We start from the raw sequence: 15,000 nt of genomic DNA, 5'->3' as shown, positions 1-15,000 counted from the left end.
CTAATATCTCGCACGTATCAGCAGAATTTGTACCCTTTCAATAAGTATTGGGCCAACGTGGGCTAAATAATCATGGAAAGATGGATTTAACCAAAATGTCTAGAGTGGGGGAAAAAGAATGTGACGTGATTAGAGAAATTTAAGGGTGACAGTGAAAGATAGAAGAGTTATATATATTCATGTCGTACATATTTTAATAAGAAACGTTAAGTCACAAAAAAAAAAAAAAAAACAAAAAAACAAAAAAAACCCCGCTGGCCTTTGTGTTTGGTGAATTTATAATAGGCTTAAAGCTTTGAATTTATCTCACTCATCAAAGTCTTGATGCATTAAAAAAAATTATGCCCAATCAATTGAGACTGAGCCCAATTGATCTCAAAGACAATATAATGTAATAATTAGGGGTTTGCATATTAGTTCTTAAATCTTTCATTTTTTGAAATTAGTGTTCAAATTATTAAATTTGTTATTAGGTTCTCCAATTGTCAAGTTCTTTTGAAATTAATCCCTCAAATGAAGACTATAAGTAGCAATTTCAACGAATTTAGGGATTTCAAAATAACTCTAAGAATTAGGGGACACAATAGCAATCTCAATGATTAGAGGGACTAATTCAAAATATGAAAGTAAGGGACTATTATAGAAAAACCCTTAATTTAATATGTATATGTCCATCATATATTACAAAATAGTCAAAATAGACCTTTCAATTAAAATAGTTAAATTGTTTACTATTCACCGGACACATCAGTTAACATGTATACTCTTGCCTCCTTTGAAATACCATGTGAAACTTCATTTCGTGTTTAGATATTACCTTTCAGTTTATATTATATTCTCTTGTTGCGATAATTGAATTGAGTTTCCTTAACTTCTTAGCTTTTAAAATTAATGTTAGAACCTGTGTATAGTCAAATTTATGTAACTTATTAGCTTTTAAATTAGTTTTCTTAACTAATTAATTTCAGGATTGACTTCTCTTAACTTGTTGGGATAGTTGAATTGACACTAAAGCATTTGTGTCATCACATTTACAACGGACAGTCTTTTTGAATTCAACAAAATGGAAAGAGTAATTTTATTTCATATCAAGCTTGACTTTATTTGCTCACCTGTGACACTGGCCCCCCATCCAAACAATCCTGGGCTCGTCCCTGGACACCTGTCCTATGATTTGCGCCTATATTAAGCATATTTATTCTTTTTTACCATCAAAGACCTAAATGTATCTATCTTTAAATTGTTATTAACACAATATATATCATAATATTTAAATATTTATATATTTTAAACTTAAAGTGTAATTAACTTATGAGGCTTATGCCTCATGTTTTGAAGTTTAATCCTCACTTCCTTAAAGAGTGCAACAGTTCCCTTTACGCTTCTGCCTGTTTTATACATTGTTTTTTCATTTAACATTCCTGGAATATATAAAATTATGAAATTAGAAGGTGCAAATGAAAACCTTAGACTAATAATGTGAACATTAGAACATAGAAAAAAGGGTCCAGTTCCTCTACTTTTTGCAAATTTAATTTTTCGACTGTATCATGTTCCTCTTTTGCTTATCTGGGTGCGCGCGCACACGACACACGTAAAGAAGCTTTTGCTTGCACAAAATTTGCATAGATGCAAATACACAATTCACTTGGAGGTAATGTCAACTGCTTAATGTATTTCAGCTTCAGCCAAGCAGTCAAAAATTATATATCCATGTCTTATTTATTTGCATGTGGTCATTCATACAGATATTTAATTATCTTCTTATGCTAGTGCATTTAAACGGGCACCTCTTTCTGTCCTTAGCAAATAAATGCAGTTTTTGATGTTCCCTCTTACATGTCTAAACTTTGGTTAGTTTACTTATTTATAGTTAAGAAGATAACAAACATATACTACTGAGAATGCAGGTACGTTATGGGTATTGGTGAAGCAGAAGCATTCTCTGAAAGATTGAAGCGGGAGCTTCTGGCCTTGGAAGCAGCCAATGTACATGCCCTTATAGAAAACGAACCTTTAGTGGAACAGGTCTGTGATTGTCTTCTTGAAACGAAATCCTTCACATAGTTAATTAGATGAAGCTTATCAATATTTCAATCTTTTTAGTAACCTTATAATTTTTAAGATTATCACATCATAGAAAGTTGTGAATGGGGATCGTAAATGCCTGAGAAATAGATGCTCTGACTTTTATGATAAATAAATGGTTAGGCGAGATTCATGATGCTGATCCTACAGATATGGAGGAAGCTTTCTGAATATGTATATGAATTTTCTGTTAACAATTTACTAATAATTGTTTTGATACTTTACTTGTTGCTTCCATTATATCAAATCTGTATGTTAGATCTGGACTGATCTTAAGATTAACCAGAAGACTATATATGAATAATTCTTTTGAATGGTGCAGGTATTGCAAGGATTAGAAACAGCGACTATTTGTGTTGAGGACATGGATGAATGGCTAGGTATCTTCAATGTCAAGCTTAGACATATGAGAGAGGACATTGAATCGGTAAAGTCCTGCGGTATTTCATGGTTCTGATGGATATAGGAGTATATTGTTGTTTCTATAATGTGAGCACTGTGGGATGTTGTTTGGAAGTATAGTGTAAATTTTATATTGATGCATGTTTGATCTGTTTATAGTATAAATTAACAAGGCCAAATATGATTTCTCAGTTCTGCCTAGTGGTCATTGCAAGTGGGCCCAGTCTTGGCACACCACCAAATTCTGGAATTAAATTGTGGTTTTGTCACATTTCAAAGAAAAAATAGAAAATAGGAAAACACCAAACTTGAGAACCTAGATAGAGCTTTGGTTGCTTTCGAGAAACCAAAATAATCAAAGGGCTGTTGACAGATTGATTTCCTACTTGTCGTGCAAGAATAGAAAAATTCAGGTTTGTCAAATTTGCCAAAAACATAAGCTTACAGCTGTAAAAGTTTAAACATCTGCACGCACACACACACGCACGTACTGAATCGTGTTTCAGTTCACTTTTCTATTTAGTTTCCCAATCTAACTATTGCTTGGTTCTTATTATTTTGAAAACCCCGTGACTGCTACTTACCTTTATTCTGTGTTAACAGGACCTATCAAAATGTTTTACCTTTAGAATGAAGTGCCCACATAATTCCCTATTATATGTATATAAACAAATAATATATCATGCACTATGTTTGCTTTCAGCATTTAGCTCTTCTGCTGCGGACTTAGTTTTGTGCATTTGACACTTTTACTCTGTAGTTTCTTGCATATCAGTAATGGTTTATTTCATCAACTTTTTTTGTTTGGTTCATGTATTAATTTATAAAGTGAGGTTTCCATGTACTTTCTAATTCGTAAGTGTTATTTGATTTAGATCATTGTGAAATGTTAAAACGAGTTGGGCTGTTTTTCGATTTATGCTAGAGCTTTAACACTCCTCAGTCATCTGCAAAGTCGTTTATTCATGTGGTTTGTTTGAGTTCTACGCCAATAATTTCTGTGCTAATTCAGTCATAGGGTACGTAACCAAGGTTTATTTAGTGACATTCAAATCTTCTACAGTTTTATCCGTCAGGTTGTTGGCGTTTGATACTGCAACTGTCTACATAAATCTAGTATCCTGGAGTTATGAGCTTGTTCTGGCAAACGGAAAAAAAAGTTTTCACATCAAAACCACCTTTACTTATGCCCAAATTGATACTCACCGCCTTTAACCTTTTTTTTAATGTATCAAAACTACCTTTACTTGCATACATCTTCACAATTGATACTTTTTTTTACTGTTTAACAAAAAAAGATAGAAATTCCCATTTTACCCTCAACCATATTCTCTCCTTCATCTTCTTCCTTCCCAATCCCTAACCCTAGCCATATCCTCCTCTTCTCCTCATCTTCTCTCTCCTTCCTCCCTCAACTCCCTTCCCCCTCCCTCTTCCTCATCTTTATTTATACCCAAGTTGATATTTACCATATTTAACTTTTTTTAAAACCGTCTTTACTTGCATACATCACGATTGATAGTTTTTTCACTGTTAACCCAAAAAAGCCAGAAATTACCATTTTACCCCAACTCTATTCTCTCGTTCACCTTCTTCCTTCCCAAACCCTAATCCTAGCCTCCTCATCCTCTTCTCCTCGTCTTTCCTCACCCTCCTCCCCCAACTCCCCTCCCCCTCCCTCTCCTTCTCCCTCTTTCTCCCCGAGCTCCCACTCTTCCATTCCTCTCCAAGTGGGAACTAGGATTAGGGTTAGGGTTAGAGTTTTGGGGGAGATGGTGGTGGTCATGAGGCGGTGGTGGGTTTGAGGTGGGGTTCTACAAAGGATTGAGGAGGGAAGGAGAAGAGGAGGATGAGGAGACTAGGGTTAGGGTTTGGGGAGGAAGGAGATGGAGAAACAAGAAGATGGTGAGGGCTATATGGACATATTAGGGGTGAACAGTAAAAAGTTCAATTGTGAAGATGTATACAAGTAAATGGTTAGGATTATGGTTAGGGTTTGGTGGGGAAGGAGATGGAGAAACAAGATGGTGGGCTATATGGACATATCAGGGGTGACCACTAAAAGTGTCAATTGTGAAGATGTATTCAAGTAAATGTGGTTATGATAAAAAAAAACTTTGAAGGTGGTAAGCATCAGTTTGAATATAAGTAAAAGTGGGTTTGACATAAAAACCCAAAAAAGGAAAGAAGAAATAAATGTAAAAGTATCGTAGATAATGAGATTGTTCTGGCAAACGGGGGGAAAGAAGAAAGAAGAAATAAATGTAAAAGAACTTTAAGATAAGGTAAAGTTCTAGTCTACCACTCAATAAATTATGAATTTCAAGTATTTGAAGTACATCATAAAACATAAGCATTGCTTGTTGGTTAGCTGTGCCTCTTCTTTTACAGGCCTCTTTGTTATCCTAACTCCATTTAAATGACATCAGTGCTATCCTAACTCCATATAAATGACATCAGGAGTTCTTTTTAACCAATTCCTTGTTATTAGAAGAAAACCTGTTTGAGGCCCAATCGCATATATTTTTATTTTTAGCATACTCTCGTTTCTTCTTTGCCAGTAGTTTAAAATTTTTAAACATTGCTCAGTATTTTACATTTTAGACCTTTTTTCACCAATTTGTTATATTTTGAAAGAAAATTTGCTTGGTCAGTCATGTAACTACTATTAATATCACTCATTGGCTCCTTTCAAATTAAGTTAATTTTTCTTAACATTGTTTGTCTATTATATGATACTATACTTTAACTAAAACGCTCCATAACAAGCCTATTAATGGCGACACATTGACTCGAGTGAGTTGGTTTACTTACATCATGACATAATTTGTCAACAACTAAGCTTTGTGCTGTGATTCAAATTGCTATTTTGATTCTTAACTAGATATCTTTTATTAGTTTTGGATCATTTGCAAAATTCGCTTAATATTACTTTCATCTCAAGGTTTGAGAAGATACAGACTATCTGTTTCCATTTAGCATCACCATTTTTAGTTAATAGTTACTACATTTTGTTTATTTCTTACAGTTTCTGTTTTATATGTTGCAGATTGAATCACGAAACAATAAATTGGAGTTGCAGTCTGCGAGCAGCAAGGTTCTCATTGATGAGCTTGATAAGCTACTTGAGCGGCTGGTATTTCCACCAGAGGTATATCTTATTGCAAAAAGTGTTACTTTTGCCTGTTGCTAACTATTACCTTTATAGTGATTTCAAGAATTCATTTCTGGTTGACCTAAATGGCAGTATGCAGCATGTCTAACAGGAGGTTCATTGGACGAGGTACGTGTGGTCAAATGCATTGAAGCATGTGAATGGTTGATAGGTGCCATACATAGCCTTGAAGTGCCGAATTTGGATCCATGCTATGAAAAAATGCGAGCAGTAAGTTTATTTTTTTGTTGCTTCTCCATACTCTTGAAACAATTTTCAACTTTCTGCTGGGGTGTCCAAAACTTTTTTGGAGAAAAAAGTTTTTTTTCCTAGGAACCACCTTAAAAATTAGGGTAAATCTACAGGAACCACCTTTGAATTTTGATTTATACATAAATTGCCTTTAAAATGGGCTTGTGTTGCAATCAACCATTTCTCAGTAAAAAAATTCACTAAAAATCCAAAATATATTTAAAAAACTCACGTTCAAAGCAAGTGGCTCGTTTTGTTAATATTTAGGATTTTAGGTCTAGTTAGGATACGAATCACATACCTTGAACATGAATTTAACATGAATTTTTAAAGGTACTTTTTTGGTTTTTAGTGAAATTTTGATTGGGAAATGGTTGATTGCAGCACAAACCCATTTTAAAGGTGTTATGCATGAATTGAACTTCAAAGGCGGTTCTTGTAGAATTACCCTATTTTAATGTGGTTTCTATGAAAAAACCCAAGAAAAAAATGTTGGGGGTTGGAGAAGTTATTATATTGACCTTTCTTTAATTGATATGCTTGTCTTCTAGTAGCAATTTGATTTATTTTGTGGAAATTTTGATTAAGTTCATCATTGATGATGGTACATCAAACAGACGGACTAAGATTGAATAGATTTGGAGCGGTGGCTGAGCATATATCTACTTGACCAGTTTCTTGATTTCATTGATGATCTCTGCTCGACAATATATATCCTGTATTCAACAATGGAATCGATCGATTTAAGTACATAGAAGCACATGTAAATAAAATGTTCAGGGCAAACTTGTCCTTAATAAATACCATGTTAAGATAAATGGATGTATCCGTGACAAAGGTTACTAGGAAGAAGTAAAAATATATACATGAAAAATAAAATATATTTAGAGTGAACCTAGAATAACTTAAGTGGATTGAGGGCTTTGTCCACCAAATTTTTTATTCACTGAATTTGCTTTGAGATTTGTGTTGGTGTGTGATATACATCAAGGTTATCTTTGGGATGCGTGCCTTCATATGTATAAGCATAAATCTCAAAGCAAATCTAATGAGTAAAAAAGTTGGTGGACAAGGCTTTTCAATCCACTTAAGTTTACTAGAGCTTTACTCATTATTATTTATTCAGGACTTATAATTGGCAATGAATTATTACTAAATTAGTATTTATTTATGATTGCTCTTAACTATTAAAGTAAAAAATATTATTTATCATATATTTCTCATTATTAATAATTAATTGACATTTGAATTTCAAGCTCATATAGCAACTGATATTTGCATAGGCTAAAGTAACCAGTGAGTGCAAAAAGTAAATAAAATAAAAAGAAAAGAAAAAGTGAATGAGTGATAGAGTGAATAAATAAGGACCAATTTGAAAAAAATAAAGTCAAGTAACCGCCAAAGACAAACATGGATGGCCTAAAAGGCTGATTTACAAATTGAGAGTGAATGATGCGTTTAGTAAAAAGTGATTTTTTGAAGACATTTGTGTCTAGAACCTGGATGAAGCCTGGATGAAATAACTCAGAAGGAGCAAGGGTTACATAAGAATCATGTTCTGACTCTTCATTGTTCTCGTTGCTACAACTAGTCCTTTCAATGTGATGCAAGTTTGATATAAATATTTGAAATGAAGAGATGTCCTTAGTAACAACTATGATATTATCGAGAAATGGAAAAGGAACTCAAAATCTCAATAGCACAGCACTTTCAATACAGCAAGACTCGAGAAAGATACATTATTAACAAACATAATCCTAAGTAGAATTTCTGAATTCTTTAAAGATAAAACCAGATATTACTATAAGTTTTGATGCAGCTAAACATATACAAATAGAAACGAGATTCTATCTGCAAATAAGAAGAATGGTTGGTTGTCACCGAGTTTTGAAGTAAAATTAAAAGCAACCAACTCTAAATTGAGGATTTAAACTTAACAACCTAAATCATAGATCATTATTGTTCAGTTTATGCACGAAGGCCTACTAGTGGGATTTAATGCCTCTTTTAAAGAGGTTAGGGTCTCTTGATCTCCTTTGATGGCTAATCTATAGGAAGAGTGTCCTGTACACGTGCAACACGTTAGAGGACTAGAATTGGGTTCTTCGATAATTCCTCCGATGATTAAGTCAGTATTGATCTAAAGTGGAGAAAGGGACTGATCAAGTTCTCTAAGTGTGCATAAATTACATACCTTTGATCAGTAGGCGATGTGCCTGTTTATACCTAGCTGATGAGGGTATTTATGTAATCTCGCCCGAGTCCAATCAATCAACTTACTCGGTTGAAATTTTATAGGTGTCGTTCGCTAGGGGAATAAGTCACTTGTGATTAATGCGATGGTGACAGTGGGAGTACGGTGCTGACAAGCTCTGATGAGTCATTACGACTTTCATGAAGGATATAATCATAATTTCGATCATGCATTTAATGCGATGAAACTGGCTATCAGTGAGGGGTTTGAGAATGACCACTTTTTGTCTTGACCTAGCGAGAAGGGATATCTCTCATCTCTGTCTAGCGAGAAGGGTAGGGATGCCTCTTATCTTGACCTGGTGAGAAGGGATGCCTTTTTTCTCGGCCTAACAAGAAGGGATGCTTCTAGTCTCTGCCTGGTGAGAAAGGACATCTTTTGTCTTAGCCTGGCGAGAAGGTACACCTTTCGTCTCGACCTGACAAGAAGGGACACTTTTTGTCTTGGCCTGTCTGGATTGAGTTGGGTTGTAGTCTGCTTGAGACACATGTCAGCTAGTTGAATGTGATTACCATTTGCTTATTTCTATGGCACAACACTAGCCTCTTTTGCTCGAACTCAGACAGTCTAGTCCGAGTGAAATTGAACTTCGTGCCTTAGGTTTACTTCAAAACGACACCAGTGTCTTGGGTACATGCCTTGGGCTTATTCATGAGAATGACGCTAAGGTCTTAGAGTCTTTATTGCTGAGTCGATGAATATCGAATTGCAAGATCTGCATACATGTTAGTACACAATACAAAATATTTCTTATTTGCAGAAGGGTCTTTACAATATAACTACATTTTGTGGAAATATCCTTCAAAATGTTTTACGTTTTATGACAACCCTACCGTTTCTTTAGCCTTGCTCTTAATTTAATCCTTGGCAAAATTTCTTGAATGCCGTAGCATTTAAGCGGTGGTGACAGCTTCTAATTCTGAGGTCCGAAGACATGGGAACGATCACTTCCTCAAAAAGAATTGAAGAGGCCCTATAGTGGGCGCAAAACTGTTAATGCATGGAGGCATAACAGTGACATTTAGGGTTGACTTTAAAGAGGTTGGGTCCCTTGATCTCTTTTGATGGCTGACTGCACATGTGCAACACGTTAGAGGACCGGAGTTAGGTTCTTCGATGATTCCGTGATGATCAAGTCAATATTGACCTGATATGGAGAAAAAACTGATGAAATTTTGTGTGCAGAAATTGCATACATTTGGTCAATAGGCGATGTGCCTTTTTATACCTAGCTGATGAGGGTATTTATGTAATCTCGATTGTGTGTAAGCAGTCAGCTTACTCGACTGATACTTTTATAGATGTCGGCCACGGGGGGATAAGTCATTCTTAGTGGTTAATGCAGCGGTAACAGGAGGAGTACTATGCTGAAAGTATTTGACGAGTCATTAAGACTTTCATGGAGGATGTAACCATGACTTCACCCGTGCATTTAATATGATGGTGACTGGTTATCGATGAGGGGTTCAAGACTTCCTTTTGTCTCGATCTGACGAAAATGGATGCTTCTCGTCTCGATCTAGTGAGAAGGGACGCCTTTCGTCTTAGCCTAGCATGAAGGGACGTCTTTCGTCTTGGCTTGGCCTGGCGGGAAGGGACGCCTCACGTCTCGGCCTGACGAGAAGGGATGTCTTTCGTCTTGACCTGGTGAGAAGGGACGCCTCTAGTCTCGACCTGGCGAGAAGGTACGCCTCTAGTCTCAGCCTGTGTGGGTTGAGTTTCGGGTGTAGTCTGTTTGAGACACGTGACAACTAGTTGAATGTGATTAACACTTATTTTTATGGTACAACATGTTCCTAATCCAATTTGTGTATCAGAGCTTGGCATAGAAAACCCCCTAAACACATGCTTAATTTCCATACAATACCGAGAAAATAGAGACACGGAAGCTAGTAACAAATAAAATAGTAAACATATATCATGTGGATATGCCTTCATCATAATACAACTCAATAAGTATTTCCTATATTACAAATATTCACATCATATTTGTGAAAAATTGCATTTACAGTTCTAAGTTGGTAAATTAGCTTTTTTTTTTACTTGTACACCCATCTAGTTGCATGTCAATTGTTGTTTCTTGAGGAAAGAACTTCTACAAGGAAAAAGAAATCAATTTAAATGAAAAACTAGTTTAAGAGCTAATGGGAATGTAGAAACTAAAAGGAAGCTAAGTACAAAACCAAATAAGTAGGTGAACAAGAAGCTTGAGGAGAGTATAAGCAAATAAGTACATGGACTATCTAGAGGCTTCTGATCTTTTTCATATTCTGCCCCAGTGGATAAATGTACATAATGCTTTTAAAAAAAGAAAAGATCCTAAACTACCAACCAGAAACTTCTACTTGAACAATAACTGCTGTTCTACCGGCAGATGAACAAGATGTAGGTCATGAGTTCCTTCTCTTCCTTGAGTAACTTCAAAATTTAACTTTCGAAATTAAAGCTATCACGATAAATATTCCTAAAACTGTAGATACTACTGAATAAGGACTTCTATGACATAATTGATCCCAATACATTGTCCAATTCTTTTAAATCGCATTCCTGTTCAGTCTGTTCATGGTTTACAAAGCCTTGGCGGAGTATCTAATGGTTTTAGCTAATTCTATAGCATCTTGTCTCGGATGAAGTTTCTACAGCTTCCCTATAATTTAAGGGGTTTGTTCAGATTGTTTATCTGATATTGCTCTGTAAGTGGTGCCTAACCATCCTTCTAAGGAGGATTTACCGGCCACCATCTCTCACATTCTTTGACAATTCTTAAACTTTACTGATGAGGAAATTATATAACAAGAGAGAGAATGTAGAACAATAAGAAAGACATCTTTCCTTTGAAGAAACAACAACAACAACCAAGCCTTTATCCCAAATATTTGGGCTCAGCTACATGAATTCTATTTTTTTATTCCATTCTGTTACGGATAATTTCCTTCGTTACGTTAGTCTTAATTATCAAGGTTTTAAATATCGGTTATCGGGGATTTATCGGACGGCCAAAATCCTTATCGGATAGCGGAAATCGGGGATATATCGGGGATAAGTAGTATTTATCGGAGTGATATATTGGATGATGTGTATATATAATATAACAATTAAAAAATATAATCTAATCATGCTTAATGCAATATAAACATACCAAAATGTAAATCATCATGTTTAGAATAACTAACAAATTGTAGAAAGCGAAACTTGCATCATAGCCTTGAAAAAATATAATGTTAGTCAAAATGGGCCGATAATCCCGATAAAAAAGTCTTACTTATCGGCCGATAAGTGCCGATAAGTGCCGATAACGCTGATAAATCGCCGATAAACCTACAAAAACGATAACCGATTAAAAATCTAATTTATCCTAGCGGAGAGCTCCCAAATCCGATAACTCGGCCGATAATATCGATTATCGGCCGATATTTAAAACAGTGTTAATTATATCCTTCTTAATTGCTTCTGACCAAGTCATTCTAGGTCGACCTCTAGATCTCCTAGCCACATTAACTATAATATTATCACTTTTTCTAGTCGATGCACTAAGGGGTCTCCTTTGCTATGTAGCACGGACACAGATCCGACACGGTCATCCGACACGCCGACACGAGGCAAATCCTAAAAAATACATAGGATACGTGTGTTCGACACGTGTGTCCGACACGGACACGACACGACACGGCTTTATGTTATGCGTGTCCGTGCTTCATAGCTCCTTTGTACATGATCAACCATCTTAATCTATTCTCTCTCATTTTATCCTCAATAGACGTAACCTCTAATTTACTATGGATGCATTCATTTCTTATCCTATTTTTTAATATATACCCACAAGACCATCGCAACATTCTCATTTCTCCTACACTCATTTTTGAACATGTTTTTTAATAGCCCAATAATCTGATCCGTAAAGCATAGTTGGTCTTATAACCGTCCTATAGAATTTTTTTTTAGTTTCATTGATATTCTACGATCACATAGGACTCCCGAAACACTCATCCATTTTAACCATCCCTATTTGATTCGATGCACAACATCATCCTCTATCTCACCATCATGCTAATAATATATCCTAAATAGTGAAAATGATTAGTTTTAGGTATTTCTTGGCCATCAATATGTACCATAGGCTCTCTTTCTTTCTTACTTTTACTAAAAATGTATTTCATATATTCTGTTTTTGTTCTACTAATTCTAAAACCTTTAGACTCAAGAGCTTGTCTCCATTTCCTTTAAAGAAAATATTAAAGATTGAAATCCGAAGAAAAATAAAAGATTCTCTAATCTATCACGATAAATATCAACATCCCAAAAAAGCCTTGCACAATCTGTAACCAATTGAGGTACAACTATGGACAAATAACTTGGCAATAACCATGTTGAACCATGTCCTTCCACTCTAATGAGTCTTGAACCTTTCATCTGGGCTTGAGCGATTTCATGACCATCTTGTTTAAAATTGAAGTTTTTCTTTTTAACTTCAATAGAAATTTTGGCATTTGACCAGGCTAAACATCCAAAAATACATTGCTCAAACACATGCTCAGAAGCATCCAAAATATGTAAGCAAGAATTTACAAGACCTGCAAATTCATGCGACTATCCATCAAAATGTTTATCTTCACTGTCTACTCTTCGCTATCATCCTAAACCCCACTGGGATGGAAGTCATGTTCTGGGGAGCTTTCTTTCTCATCATCATGTGATTATGACTGGTTTTTTCATCCTAGAAGCTCGTTGTTTGGTCAATAATATGTTAAAGATTTCCATACTACATTGGTCTTTGGTGCATGAACTTAAGAAATCTAGATCATAAATGACCACATGGATTAGCAAGCTGCATTGCGCACTCTATGATTTATAGCTGTGTATGAAAACTTACATTATACAGTATATCCGTCAATCAGTTTCCATATACTCTACAACACTCACAGATTATTATAAATTACAAGATTACATTAATCTGCAAGTTACTCTTGTTTAGTTCAGGTTAAGGAAAAGCGCGCACAATTGGAAAAGTTAAGAAGTACATTTGCTAAGCGAGCATTGGAATATTTAAGGAACTACTTTGATACTATGGTGGATTTTATGATAAATGAAAAGAGTTTTTTTTCAGAGGTATTCTAAAGTTTTTTTTGTTTGCTTATATAATAATCTATAGAAATAACACTCTAAACTATATGTTTTTACTTATATGCATGCAGCGAGGTCAGCTAAAGAGGCCTGATCATGCAGAGCTAAGGTTCAAGTGTCGTGTTTATGCACGACTTCTGCAGCAATTAAAGGTTTATACTTACAAGAAATGGAAAAATTATAACTAGGTTCTTTTCTACTGTCTTTCTCTAATCTTTCTTCATGTTGAATGTATTCAGAATATTGACAAGAATTCCCTGCGTGCTGTACGAAAAGCTTACTGTCATGGTCTTAACTTGTTTCTTCGCCGGGAGGTAATTAGGAAGATTCTTCTTTTCTATTAGATTTGTGACCTTCTTTAAAGGAGCGTTGTATGGAAGGCCACACTCATAAACATACTAAGCTTCCTTTGTTGATACTGTTGTATACATGCCACATCTATACCTAATTTGCTGGTGTCATGTGGGTATTAATATCTTGTACATGAGCTATATACCCCCTTGTTCACGTGTCAAGGAATCTAAAAATGAAGCTATCTTAACCAGTGAGAGCATCATTAGTCATGGACAATGGTCTATATTTCAAATGGTTTCAAGACCCCACACCTGCGCATGAAGTAATGTTGATCATCATTTTTACTCATTTGCGGTTAACTATAGCTGTTTCCAATGATGTAATTCTCTGCCCATTTTCTGATGGCCAATCTATGGTTCAGGCTATTTATAACTCTAGATTTATCAACATCGAGTCACTTTAATGTTATAATGGACAATTTTGCTCACTATACCTTTTCCTCTGTTCTCTTCTTTCTTTCTTTCCATGTTTGTGCAATCTGCTCTCTCCTTCCACTTTACAGATTCTCTAATAGGCAAATATATTCTCATTCACCCACCACCTTTCTTAACTCTCGCATATCTAGCCCTGTTAAATCCGTTAACTGTAAATGAGATTTCTGAGCATCAAAGATGAACAGTAATGGTCTACTTGCAAACTTCCTTCAGAATGTACGATACTGAAAAATATTAAAAACTTCTGCTTTCTCTCTGGTTTTTATTTAAATTACCTACAAATTATTATTCAATTCATGAGTAGTAAAGATATTTCATTAATGGTTCTGTCAAGTGCATTTTTTCTGCACATAACTCGACTGATAATCTACAGTTATTGTGAGAGCATGCATGGTGTTAGAGTTAGTGCGCGTGTGGATGACGATAATGGCCTTTTAGAGGAGGTAGCTTCAAAGTGACGTGGAGATCGAGGAAAGGATGAGTCCAGGAGGAAGACGGATCAAATGGGTTTATGACTAAATTGGGTTAGGCACAGCTGTTAATACTGGATTTTTTGTTAAAACTTAGACTGCTCTTGGTCATTCGAATTCAACATTTGTAGGAATCTATCCAGACATCAAATGCTTATGGATATTGAATATGATGCTTTTTACAATCTGACCATTTTAGGTAATATAGTATCTCGTACGAAAACAAGAGTATGTAAACTTTCATAACTAATCCTATGTAGTGTAAAGAGAGCAGTGACAATGACAACAGTATCTTTAACTATGTCAATGGTGGTGGTGTCTGAAGACATCTGCAGGAAAAGCAACGATAAAATGCTAGTGAAACCAAAGTGTAAGCCAATTGTCATGAGGATGATGGTCGTGGCGGACATGCTAACCATGTAGGTAATGATGGCGGCAGTGGGTTTCTTTCTTTTTTCCCCTCTTTTTTTG

At 35.4% G+C, this 15,000-nt stretch overlaps 1 protein-coding gene across 1 annotated transcript in view; it reads left to right on the top strand.

The window, feature by feature from the left end:
* Positions 1 to 15,000, top strand: part of LOC109848553 (exocyst complex component SEC3A-like) — a 40,796-nt gene that overhangs the window by 7,206 nt on the left and 18,590 nt on the right. Inside the window, exons 7-13 of the mRNA XM_020418110.1 lie at positions 1,911 to 2,028; positions 2,411 to 2,515; positions 5,540 to 5,641; positions 5,738 to 5,875; positions 13,128 to 13,256; positions 13,343 to 13,423; positions 13,511 to 13,585. Coding sequence (XP_020273699.1) covers positions 1,911 to 2,028; positions 2,411 to 2,515; positions 5,540 to 5,641; positions 5,738 to 5,875; positions 13,128 to 13,256; positions 13,343 to 13,423; positions 13,511 to 13,585 — 748 coding nt within the window. The remainder of the gene's footprint in view (positions 1 to 1,910; positions 2,029 to 2,410; positions 2,516 to 5,539; positions 5,642 to 5,737; positions 5,876 to 13,127; positions 13,257 to 13,342; positions 13,424 to 13,510; positions 13,586 to 15,000) is intronic.

The sequence above is a fragment of the Asparagus officinalis genome, chromosome 7 (assembly GCF_001876935.1).
Source record: "Asparagus officinalis chromosome 7, Aspof.V1, whole genome shotgun sequence".
Classification (NCBI taxonomy): Eukaryota; Viridiplantae; Streptophyta; class Magnoliopsida; order Asparagales; family Asparagaceae; genus Asparagus; species Asparagus officinalis.
The sequence above is the reverse complement of the archived record's forward strand: the minus strand, read 5'-3'. Positions and strand labels throughout refer to the sequence as shown.